A 13,291-nucleotide genomic window follows, 5' to 3' on the forward strand; every position below is an offset into this window, starting at 1 on the left:
CACACACACACACACACACACACACACACACACACACACACACCAGTCGCACGCTGTTGTTCGTAGAGGAAAGTTCATAGAAGGAATTTTGTCGAAAGAAGACACAGTGTGACTGCACTGATATAATATTGTCTCGTGCATAAGTAACCCAGGGTAAGATATTTTTATTTTATAAATTTAATTAATAATTAGTTTTTTTCAAGGAAGTTTGTGTGATTTGAAAAGCAGTAGTTTTGCATCTAATTTTCTTTTCAGTTGAACAATTGTACTATGGAAAGATCCACTTCGAAAGTTTGGAAATACTTAAAAAAAACAAAGATACATCACATGCACAATGTTTAAAATGTCCAAAACAAATATCGTGTAAAGGCTCGAACACGAGCGGTCTAGTTAGGCATCTTGAATATATTCATAAAATTAACTTGAAATGCAAGGAACTTGAGACTTCTACTTCTAGTTCTGAGCCGGAATCTACAAAAGCTAAATTATCCGAGCATCAACAAACCCTCCAGTTAACACAAAAGAAGTCTTTGGGTGAAATTGTTTCCCGCTTAGCAGCTAAAGATGGACTTTCTATAAGAGCAATAGAAGCGAATTCACACGCGAGTCTGATACAAAAAGGGTATAAGTTGCCTAAAAATGAAACTGATGTCATTAATATTATATTAGATGATGTCATTAATATTATATTAATAAGTAAAGAAAAGCGAAATGATTGCACATTTTAAAAGTTTATATAAATCTGGAGCACGTTTCAGTTTAACTATTGATGAATGGACAAGTATCCGAAACCGTAGATATTTTAACATATGCGTTTATTATATAGACGGTAAATTCTGTAATTTGGAACTAGTGTACATCCCTGGCAAGTGTGGAGCAACTGAGATAAGAGAAATTGTTGAAACTCGTTTACAAGAATTCGAATTAAGTTTTAAAGATAACATTGTTGCTGTCACTAGCGATGGACCGAATGTCATGAAGAAATTTGGTCGCGAAAATCCATGTAAAATGATACTTTTTTTAAATCACGCCATACGTTTATCAGTTTTAGATACTTTCTGCAAAAAAAATTGAAAAGGATAAGACAACAATACGGGTAGTTTAGAAGATTCAAAATTAGGAACTAGTTTTTCTAGTGAAGATAATGAATGCGATGATGATGACGACGCGGGCGTCATACAAAATATCGAAGCGCCGTATTCCTTACAACGTACTAACGATAATATAAATAATATACTTAAAGAAACGCGTTTTTTGGTCAAACTGTTTAGGAAAAGTCCACTGAAAAATATTACATTGCAAAACTATGTAAAAGCTGAATTTAAACAAGAACTAAATTTGTTACTTGACATTAAAACGAGATGGAACTCCATGTTATGTATAATTAAACGATTCCTAAAACTAAAGAATGCCATTAAAAAAGCTTTAATTGATTTCAATATGTCTTCTGAATGGAACGAAAATAACGTTAGTACATTAGAAATATTATTATAATAATATTATTATTATAAAATCTTAGAGCCTACAAAATTATATGTTGAAGCGCTTAGCAGAAAAGATGCTACTATTTTAACATCAGAGGCAATAATAGATACTTTGTTGAAAAAATTAAACTCAATGGACTTTGATTTGGCTAAAACATTTTTAGAATCACTGAAAGTTAAGTTAAACGAACGAAGAAATTTGCAGCTCGTATCTTTACTACATTTTTTACACAATGCTGATTCATTTTATCTAAAGAAAAGTGATTTTTTTATTGCACATTGCAACAAATCAATATTAATTAATTATACTGAGGAACTTTATCACAGATTATTCCTAATTCCATAGTCTCGAGACCAAAGTATACAAAGTGAAACTGAAATTAACGAATCTGATGATAATGCAACTATTTCGTTTGAATTGCAGTTACAAAAAGCCATTAAAGCGGCAGGAGAAAATAACTATAAAGAATACAGGAAAAAAATATAACTAAAAACATCATCAAGAAAGAATTTCAGTTGTATGAATCTACAGGGAAACGTATTCCTAATCTAGAAGCTATTTATAACGGATTATTAACCGTAAAACCCACTTCGACTGAAAATGAAAGAGTTTTCTCGATAACAATGAATATTGTTACTAAAATAAGAAATAGATTGTCAGATAAAGCCGTTAACGTGCTTGTGTTTCTAAATGCCTACTATAATAATAATTAATATTATATTTTTATATTACCTGTGACTTGTAGGCTATGATTACTTTAATTTTATTTTGTGTTGATGTTTGATTATATCAGTTGTATCGATTTTATATTAATATATTATTAAGTAACATGTTACTTTGTAAAATTAAACTTAATTTTATTTTTGCTAAACTGAAAATAAAAATCGATTGATTGATGCAGCAAAAGACTAATTTATGTTACACTTATGTGAACATATAGGCAAAATAATTGCATAATATCAAATTATCAATAATACAATTGATTTAAACAATTAATATATATTTTAATTTATTACTTTCTTTGAACTTCATGTTTCACAGATCGTTATTGTGTTTTTCACAGATTTTTTTAAATTCTCGATTTCCCGAGAATTCTCAGGAACAGACACACGTGAATTCTCGAGTCCCGAGAAATTAAAAAGGTCGGGAAATCAGAAATCCTAATCAGAAACGAATGTTTAGAATGACATAATTATTAATAGTTATTTAATGTATCGATCAGTGAAATTCTTGGTCAAATAGAAGCCAGCTTACTTTCTTTTTGAGGTATCGCAGAACCAAACGATCTTTTCCGGCTTATTATTAGATCCAGAAGAAAATATTATTCAAAAATTAATATTTGACAGAGAGAGAGAGAGAGAGAGAGAGAGAGAGAGAGAGAGAGAGAGAGAGAGAGAGAAGAGTAATACCTAATCCAGATATTTCCAGATGATTACCTGTGTTATTATTCGACATAGCATCGTCGGGTGTCGCATTTAAAAAAGGTTGCTCCTATTGTGCGTTTTCTAAAGCGTTGAGTAAACGCGTTAATTTCTGTATCGGGCTCGACCGCGTTTAGCCGAGAGCCGACACGAAAAGCGCCGGGAACTGCCTCGAGAGAGGCACCGGCGTTGTGCGTGGGAGTGGAAGCGGGGTGGAGAATAAACTTCAGTCGTGATACACAGAACTACACAGATTTATTAAGCACAGAGAGTGCACTGTTATAACCGGATCCTGTGACGAGCGGAGAACGGAAATCTTGGGCGAGTCTTGAGCAAGAGGCCGTTCGTAGCGCGACGGAAATCTTGACGAATATCAGGTTGATACTCACGCGACGGAGATCTTGAAGAGCTCGCCGGAAATCTTGCTTCGCGAGGCCTCAGACTCAAACACGCGAACGCGAGCAGGATCACGGTTTACAATGGGTAAAATTCACAAGTACGAGTCTCACAATGATGCCGAAGCGCGTGCCGTCGGCTCTCGCGTCCGACGGCCGCGAGCGCCGAGCACTCCGATGTGGAGCACGCACGAACGCGAGGAGATGCGAACCTCCCGGTCGAACCGCGTTGCCCCCTGACTCCAACCCGGATCCAACTCTCGAAACCGACGAATGAGGCCGAGCGCGTGGAGATCGGAGAGAGGAGCTGAAGGTGCGCGAAGTCGACGGGCGGAGCGTCGACGTGCTCGAGGATGAGGGCAAGCCAGCACCCTTGTTGCGTTGCAAGGAAAATCGCGACGGAGCTCTCCAGCAGAATCCTTCGCGCGCACGGCCGTGTTGGATCGCACCGCGGACGGAAGGGATGCTGGAGCGACGAACGTCTCGTCGAGCGTCGCGAGCGTAGCGCACCCGAAGTCGAGGCGACGGCAAGTCGCCGAACGTTTCGCCGCAAAGAAACCACGAATGTTCAACAGGCATGGACCGGTCCACGAACTGGACGATGCATGTCTCCGATGGGTCTCGCGGACCAGGCTCCGCGACGACCCGAACCTGAGAGACCGGCGACCGCGAAATAGGTTGGCGACTCCGGAATCGGCGCGGGAAGAGTTCCGCTCTGAACTTGACAATGAGCGACTCAGACTGATAGCGCGTACTTGACCGCGACCACGAAATACGGTGGTTGGAGCGAACGTTCCGCGCAAGGCTGCGACGACGCGCACGGCGAGAACGAACTCGAGACAAAAGCTCACGACCGATGTACGCGGTCATATTTATAAGCCCCCTGGAGTAAGCTCTGGAGCGCGTGGATTGGACTACAGGAGAAAGAAAAACGTGACGACTCGCGCCCAGCGCGAGTCTACTGCGAGGCTGAGGCCCTTTTTTTGGTTTTCTTCATCTAGGCACGCGAGCGTCTCGCGGCGCGTGCCGCCCGCCGATTCGCGGAATCGGTGTTTGGCCTCTCGTTGTCGTAGCAACTGCCTCACGTTGCTAGCCAGCGGCTCGCTAGCCACGCGACAATGAGACCGCACATGATCCTCGCGTGCCACCAACGCGCGCGAGAGGACGAACGAAGTCGATGTTATTACCGATTGTAATCATCGACGACCGTCCTCTCGCAGATGCCTCGAACCGAGTGGTTCTCGTGACAACGAGAACCATTCTTTCCGTTCGAATCCCGAACAATTTCTTTCGAAGTATTTTCACCCGCGCATTCACGCGCGTCACGCGAGACTTAGATTTCGTCGCATACGCGACTCAGCACGCGAGTTACACTCGCTTCTAAGTCGAAACGAATTGAAATAAATAAAGTATAATATAGATATAGATAGTTCGGGATACCCGGATAAAACCGGGAGAAAGCTCAAAATTGAAGGCGAAATATAAAGGGCTTTACCTGGTGGCGAAATCCCTTGAGCACAATCGCTATGTGATCAAAGACATTCCAGGCTTTAATCAATCGGTGAGGCCAATCGACACAATTTTATCCGGATAAAATTAAACCGTGGATACGACTGCTTAACACGAACTAGAAAACGCGCGAACATAGGTACGACCACTGTAAGAAATACCGAGCTAAAGATAAGTTAAGACGGCGAGCGAGCGATGTGCTAAGACGAAGGGACAGAAGCGCTGACTGCGAAGAACGGCAACAGCGGGGGAAAAAAAGAGAGACGCCGTACTGATAAGCGAACCTCGAGGACAAAAGTTCGAGTCAGGAGAGCCGAGCTGTAGGCGAGAAACAATATAGAAGACTCTAACTGTACAATTTAGTTCACAAAGCAAGTAGCCGCGCCAGAGGTCACGGATAGACTAGAAGAAAGAATAGAGAAAGGATAAGAAGAGACGTGCGAGACCGTCTCGGCGAGAACGAAGGAGAGCTAAGGAGATTCTTGTACCAACCGCCGTAGCAATAAGTTGTTTATTATATTACATCGAAATACACATATTCAGTTGCATTGAACCCAGACTACTGCTTCTTGTATCCTTCACGTTTTCTGATACGTCGATTAAATAAAGACCCGAGTCCTCCGAGGAGCGGGTACGCCGGAGAAGCCAGAGTTAGAGAAACAAAAAAAAACCAGATAGGTAAAATCGGAACTCGAGACTACACTAACCTACACACACGTTACTCTTTTCTTGTAGTATTTTACAAAAAGTATTCTTATAATATATCGTTTAGAAAAATGAGTGGTGTTTCGTTCATCTAAGACCACTTCCTACAATAGCTATATAACATTTTAGTAATAGAGTAAAGGCACCAAAAGCGACATACCACTTTGTTTTTGGAGGTTATGTCTTAATGTAAAGCTCAAAATATAAATGTAAATATATATATATATATGTAGTTAGAAGTACTTCCTATCAGATAATATCATATTTTTAATGAAATTGTTTCTATATTTAAAACAAAAAATGTTTTTGTAAAACGCACGAAAATGGAGTTCCAAGAAAATGGGTGCCAAAAGCAACATACCTATTGGAAGTTATATAACATGTTGCATATATGATAATATTTGATAATAAATAGTTTCTTAATGCGTTTAATAGTTGAATAATATTCATTTATTCAAAATATAATATTACAAAAAGGAAATATAATAAGGGAAATATAATATAATATAATAATATTATATTATATTATACAATATTATAAAATTATAATATAATAAGGGAAATATAATATAATATTACAAAAGAGAAATATAATTAATTAAAAACATATCTTTGGCATTTCCATCTTTTTCATTTCTCACATATTTTACATGTTATAGTTTTAAACTAAACAGAATTAAAAAATAAAATAATTAAATATCACGTCACAATGGGAGGTTAGAATCAAGTTATGTTAGTCACAGTGTATTGCATCTATCGTATACTGTACGGGATGTCACTTTAAGACACATTCTCATAAAATTTTTCAAGTTGTACAATAAAAAAATAATGAATATAAAAATATTTAAAAAATATTTGTACAAAAGCCAAATGCATGCAGATGAATTTAATATTAAACAAAAAAATTATTATCGCTGTTTGGTTTACGTAATTCTTTAATAAAAATCATAGAAATAAAACTTACGAATTTCAAAAACTCGATATTTACTAATTTAGCATATAAAAGAACAAGAAATATACCACATATGAATTTTTCATGATTTAACTGATAAAATAAATTACGTTTATATTAGTTTCGATAAAATACAACATTTAATATATGAAATATAGAAGTATGTCGTTTTAGGAGGCCTTGTGTCGCTTTTGGCTACTTTCTTCTACGTTATATTTCTGTTATATAACGGCAACTTCGTATTATATGAGTAATATGAGTGAGAAATTATAACTAACATATATATTACTTGTAACATATCTATTACATTGCATGTTATATTCTGTTATATTACAGCAATGAAACTGTTATATTATTATATTTATTGGGAAGACTGGTCGTCGTAAGAGCTCATTTTTCCCACCATTACGATTTACTTCAAATAATCATTGACCTTGAAGTCTTCTCGATCGAATAAGAACATTTGCGTCCTAACTTGTTTAGTCTCGTTTTGAATTGTTAGAAGCGCACCCTGCATAGCGACCGTGCCGGATTTATGGTAAAAAGTGAAGCTATGCAGTTTCCTGTGAAATTCAAGAAAACTTCGACTGAATGCTTTCAGCTGTTAAAAGACGTTTACGAGTTAATCTTATGTCAGATGCAATGATTTTTATGTGGCATAAAAGATTTTCCGAGGGTCGGAAAGCTGTCGAAAACGATAAACGCGAGGAACGTTCTAACACATAAAAAATCGACGAAAACGTGATAAAAATTAGTGAAATTATCAGGAAAGGTCGACAGTCAATTAGGCTTACTATTTGCAAGTTCTGCAGAAACTGAGGAAACGCGTAAGGGAGAAACATCCGGATTTGTGGAAGAACAACGATGGGATTCTCCATCAAGACAATGCGCTAGCCCACAGCGCTTTTTCTGTGAAGCAATTTTTAGTGGATAAAAAAATATTTGTACTTGAGCACCCTTTGTATTTGCCAAATTTATCTCCCTGCGACTTTTTTATATTTCCAAAAGTGAAGAAATCGTTGAACGAAACCCGTTTTGAAAAAAACGCATGCAATACTGTGTAGATAGGAAAAGGAAATACATTGAAGCGAAACATAGTTAGGTTGTATAATTTATAAAATAAGATACATTTTTTAAATCAGTCTTATAATTTAATTGTATATATTACCTCGTATAGCATATACTAAATTCGATTTCGTCAATTTTTAAGTAAACGAAATAAACGGCTAGTTACTAGATTTATTTTAGATCACGGTATAAGTCAAGCCGCGTTCAGGTTGCTGAGTATAAACGTAGTAATTTATATGTTTATACGAGGGTAGTCCCAGAAGTACCCGACCTGACGTATAGATGGCGGTTGTTGTTTGAAAAAAATCACTATGGCCGAAAGCATCAACCTTATAAAACTGAAGTTTGAAGTTTCAAGACGCTACGTTGTTTAGTATTAGTTTGGCAGCCATCAATAGTGAACGCTCTCAGTACATTTGTAAACATGGAGAAAAGTGGTCATCGTTATGTGATACAATATTTTCATTTGAAAGGTCTCAGTCCAACCAATATCAAAACTGAGCTAGATTCTACTCTGGGGGAGTCTGCTCCCTCGTTTACAACAATAAAATATTGGGTGGCAGAGTTTAAAAGAGGCCGTAAGAGCTGCCAAGACGAACATCGCAGTGGTCGACCAAATGAGATGACCACGCCAGAAATGGTGACGAAAATCCACAAAATAGTATTGGATGACCGTCGACTGAAAATGCGCGAGTTAGCTGACATGGTAGGCATATCAAAAAGTGCAGTACATCGCATATTGACTGAAAATTTGGACATGAAAAAGCTGTGCGCACAATGTGTGCCGCGTTTGCTCACAATTGAACAAAAACAGCTTCGTGAGGATGTTTCAATCGAGTGTTTGGCGATGTTTTGTAGTAATAAGGCCGAGTTTTTGCGTCGTTCATAACCATGGATGAAACATGGGTTCATCATTTCACACCTGAGTCGAAACAATGGACTGAAAGGGGAGAATCGGCTCCGAAAAAGGCGAAGAACTCCATCGGCTGGCAAGGTTATGGAGTCAGTTTTTTGGGATGTGCGTGGGATAATTTTCATTAATTATCTTCAAAAAGGAAAAACAATCAACGGCGAATATTATGCGAACTTATTGCAGCGTTTGAGTGATAAAATAAAAAAAAAACGTCCGCATTTGGCGAAAAAGAAAGTATTGTTTCATCATGACAATGCACCGGCTCACACGTCCGTTATTGCGATGACCAAAATCAATGAGTTAAAGTTCGAATTGCTTTCTCACGCACCCTATAGCGTCTATTTACCAGATTTAGCCTTCTCAGATTATTATCTATTTCCAAACTTGAAAAAATGGCTTGATGGTAAAAGATTTGCTAACAATGAAGAGATGGAGTCTGCGGTTGATGGCTATTTTGAGGAACTCAATGGTTCTCACTATAAACATGGTATCGAAGCTATTGAATATCGCTGGGAAAAGTGTATCGAGCTAAAAGGGGACTATGTTGAGAAATAAAGATATATTTTTTCAAAATTTTTGTGTTTTCTTTGTTAGGCTGGGTACTTCTGGGTACTACCCTCGTATTATAGTTATTATCTAAGATTGTCTATAATAGGAATAAAGTATGGTTAAAAAGTAAGATTAAGAAATTGACTAATCACAGTCGAATGTGAGAAGAATAATCGACTGTGAGTGGTCAATTTTCTTGCTCTTACTTCTTTCAGCCATATCTTATTCCTATTGTAGACGGTTAACTCTGTCTTACTATATTCCACTTATTTTACTCCGTACCAGAGTGTTGTACTGAAGTGTACTGGAGTATCGCCTTCCACAGGTGGCTATGCCATCGAATGCAGAGAGACGCTTTGCATTGTATTGCATTAAAGTTTCTTTATTCTTTCGTTCGCCACTATAAGTAGTTTGTGTCTTAATCGATACCCAGTCCCACATAACTGTAGATATTATTATAGCTTAACTGTTAAAGGTTGATGAAAATCCATTGTTAAAAAATTATATGTTTGGTGAGATATCTTATATATAAGTGTATTTGCTCGTGTTGTAGGAGATTATCAGAATTTTTTAAGTAAAAAGAAATTTAAAATTAAATTAATATTATAAAGTTATAAACTCTATGTTATAAACTTATAAAATATATTATAAACTTATAAACTTATAAACTTGGAATAATAATTTAATAATTTATATAATACAGTGCAGAGAACTCTTCTTCAACAAAACTCATTAGAACTACGCTGTTTTGCTTATATTTCATTGCTTTTCTCTTCGAGCATTATTCGCATCGTTGTAAAGTAGGAGAATATAGTTGATAAATACTGGAACATTTATGATATAAAAAATATTTTTTTTCCACGAGAAGTAAGTATACATACGTCTGCAAGCACGCACGTACGTACGCACGCACGCACGCACACATACACGCATGCATTTATTTTAGATGTATAAATGTTTTAATTATTTAGAGATATATTTGCAAGTTATTGAGTAATCATAACGAAATTATTTTCTCACCGACGCATAGTAACGTAAGGATAACGTAGGCAAACCGCATGGTAATGCAATAACTACTGATTTCTGGCCTCTTAGTATAACCATTTGTAAGTTTTTCCGGAGATTATTTGATTCATTGTACCATTCCGTTTCAAATGCTGCTTGTGCTACATCGTTGCTCTAGAAAACATACCATGGATTAACGACACTATGTTACGAACGTAATCATGTATTTTCTTACAAATAATGGACTTACCGCATGTATTAAGTGTTCGGCAGGCCACGCATACATAAATACTTCCGATAATGCGCTGAAGGCTAAGAATACAAATTGAATTTTCAATGGCAATGATGCTCCCTGTTTAGATATATAAAGATAATATAAAATTATATCAGAATTCCGAAATTTTTCCTCTACATGAGATGTATGACAAAATATTAGGTTCGATAGGAATCTATCGATATCTATGGAATTATACTTACTGTAATAAAAATAAGGCTGAACACTACCATCGATACAGTACTGAAAAGCACTGTACCCAATGCATAAGGACGAACTATAAGAGCAACTTCCGATGCGTATCTAAAACATATTTCATAATTTCGTAGTATTTCGTTTCACATATACAGGGTGTCCGAAACCTTTCTTGACACAAATCGTAGAAAAGTAGAACGGATTAAACGGAACAGAAAAGTCAAATACCATTTTGCGAAATTCGCAATAGTTTTCGAGTTATTTCAGACGAAATAATTAATTTCTCGAAAATTATTGCGAACATCGCAAAACGGCAGAGGACTTTTTGTTTACCTCAATCCGTTCTCGCAAAGTATGATCATGGTGATCTGGGACACTATGATTTGTTGTTGATTGTGTTACGTATATACGTTTACAATTTATCATAGTTTAATAGATAGGTTAAGTTAAGATTAGTTTTAAGGGAAGGGTTGAGGGGTAGGGACGGGTTCGACGTAAAGTCTATTGTATAATTTTAGAAATTAAAGTCGAATATCTCCGAAACTATAACTGACAGCCGTATAGTAGTATTAGGAAAAATTGCTCAAAATTACATTTTTTATAACATGTTATATATCAAGGTCGAGATGATTGGTGAGGTTGCCGTCTTTCCAGACATTTACCAAAAAAAAATCTTTAACAATTAACAAGATGGCCATTGTTAGGTGTAATTTTTCGAATTTGTTACGTGTGCATGTATAAAATATTAGCATTTTTTATTCTAAATTTATCTATACATATATAATGTTTTATTTTTAAATTATAGGGACATTAAGTATATTAAGCGGAAAGATATAAGTGGTACCGAGTAGTGCGCTTGCAACCACTTCTTTTTTTTTGTCAACAGGATGGAAATCCTCATGGATCCCTTCATCCCTCTGAGAAGCACCGAAGAGTATGCTGGACTCTTACTGGCTACAACCACCCCGGATGTCCTCAATGGCCCAAATAATGCTGCCCCATGAATCGATTGGAAAATCACATTACTGCAGCACCCATGAGACGATCACTTAATTGTCACATCGCTACGCAAATGACAATCTACTCACATTCCTTCACTGCATTTTACATACTACAATATTAATACTACAACATTAATACCATAATACGCTTTTATTTTATACTCAGTGAATAATCCACCGGGGACAATACCCCGCCGCAGCGGGGTATGCGCACAGTGCGTTTTATCTCGAATTTAACTTAACCCTATTCGCGACATTCATCCTTACGAACATTTATCCATTGAACACAAATACATATATACAATATCCCCGGTGGCGAATACAAATTATATTAGTATAAAATAACTATGCGCTAATCTTTTACTTTTTTGACGCAGGGGACACCAAGCCCCCCCTGCTGGGCCAAGACGAACACAAACCTTGCAATTCGATCCCTGTGGGTATGAATAATTAATCAAATTGGGACGGCTAGTAGGCCGTCCCAATGTATCAACGCCTCATACTACCACTTGAATAATAATAAATAGATAATACTTGTATACCCTGCCGCAGCGGGGTATGCGCACAGTGCGTTTTATCTCGAATTTAACTTAACTCTATTCACGACATTCATCCTTACGAACATTTATCCACTGAACACAAATACATATGTACAATAGACGATTACACCAACGTCCACGCCACTCACTCTCGACGACACGCCCCTCCGGAACGTAGGACCCGCCGCGCAATAAATAAATAAATATAACAACACGCACAAGTTAAAATAACTAGTAAATATATAAAATACAAATAAAAAGCATATAAAATAAATAAATATGTACAGTAAAAATATAAAGATTTAAAATGTGCAGCCGCGGGGACGATGGCGACTATCACAGTCGCCACCGCCATCGCGGCAGTCAAACACTTCAAACGATTAAATAAAACATAAATTAAAACAAAAAGATGTCCCCGCGTGTAAAGGGCGCCATTAAAAAATAAATAAATAAATAAATTTAAAATGTAGCAGCCGCGATGGCGAGAGCGCCCTAACGGCCGCTCCTGTCGGCGCGGCAGTCAACATATTTTAAATAATAAATAAATAAATGAAAGTTGCGGGTCCCCCGGGACAAGACGTGCCCTACGCGACATGCATACAAACGATTAGTCTCGAGAACCTTCTTCCCCGCCATCCGCCCGCGCGCCCGTCGCACGGCAGCAAACCGCGCGAGGCAGCGACACATTGGGAATAGTACCATCGGCAGGTCGTGGAGGCGCTTGATATTGGCGGACGTCGGACACGTGCTCCACGTAAATGTCCCTCAACCAACGAATGGTATCGGAAATCATGAGCCGGCGCATCATCGCTCCGTACGCCTTGCTTACGCGCAGGAGCTTCAACACCGGCTCATTCCACGGATTCCACGAGCCAAAAGCCCCGACGACGAAGGCCGTCACAACGACGCGGTATCCCTGCCGCTGGAGCGCCTCAGCGTAGGGCGAGTATTTAGCAACCTTTCTCGCTCTTACTTCCTCGAACGCCGCCCAGCGATTTTCAAAGGGAACCGTGACGTCGCATATAACGACGCTCTTCGAGGGCTTGTGCCTGACCACGAGGTCAGGTCGTAGTTCCCCCAGTTCCCTCTCGAGGCCCCTAACCTGCTGGTTCACCGTGATGGTCCCCGGCAGACGACAGGTCTTCCTAAGTCGCAGCAAGACCGAGTCGTGACGCCACTGGACGGCAGCGTAATGTAGTCCGCAATGACATAGCACGTGAGGAAGGGTCTCGTTGGCCTCTCCGCAACACCGGCAACGCCTGTCACCCCCCCCCCCCCCC

General features: G+C 38.2%; 1 protein-coding gene across 1 annotated transcript in view; it reads right to left on the reverse strand.

Annotated features, from left to right (window-relative positions):
* Window positions 1-9,749: 9,749 nt before the first annotated feature.
* The window catches only part of LOC116847006 (odorant receptor 22c-like), a 10,732-nt gene continuing 7,190 nt past the window's right edge, over window positions 9,750-13,291 (reverse strand). The window contains exons 3-6 of the mRNA XM_032821542.1: window positions 10,480-10,579; window positions 10,253-10,354; window positions 10,018-10,176; window positions 9,750-9,821 (exon numbers count right to left, since the gene is read on the reverse strand). Coding sequence (XP_032677433.1) covers window positions 9,750-9,821; window positions 10,018-10,176; window positions 10,253-10,354; window positions 10,480-10,579 — 433 coding nt within the window. The remainder of the gene's footprint in view (window positions 9,822-10,017; window positions 10,177-10,252; window positions 10,355-10,479; window positions 10,580-13,291) is intronic.

Source organism: Odontomachus brunneus, unplaced genomic scaffold, assembly GCF_010583005.1.
Source record: "Odontomachus brunneus isolate Ranch 3 - 2012 unplaced genomic scaffold, Obru_v1 Obru_scaffold_072, whole genome shotgun sequence".
In the NCBI taxonomy this organism is placed as follows: Eukaryota; Metazoa; Arthropoda; class Insecta; order Hymenoptera; family Formicidae; genus Odontomachus; species Odontomachus brunneus.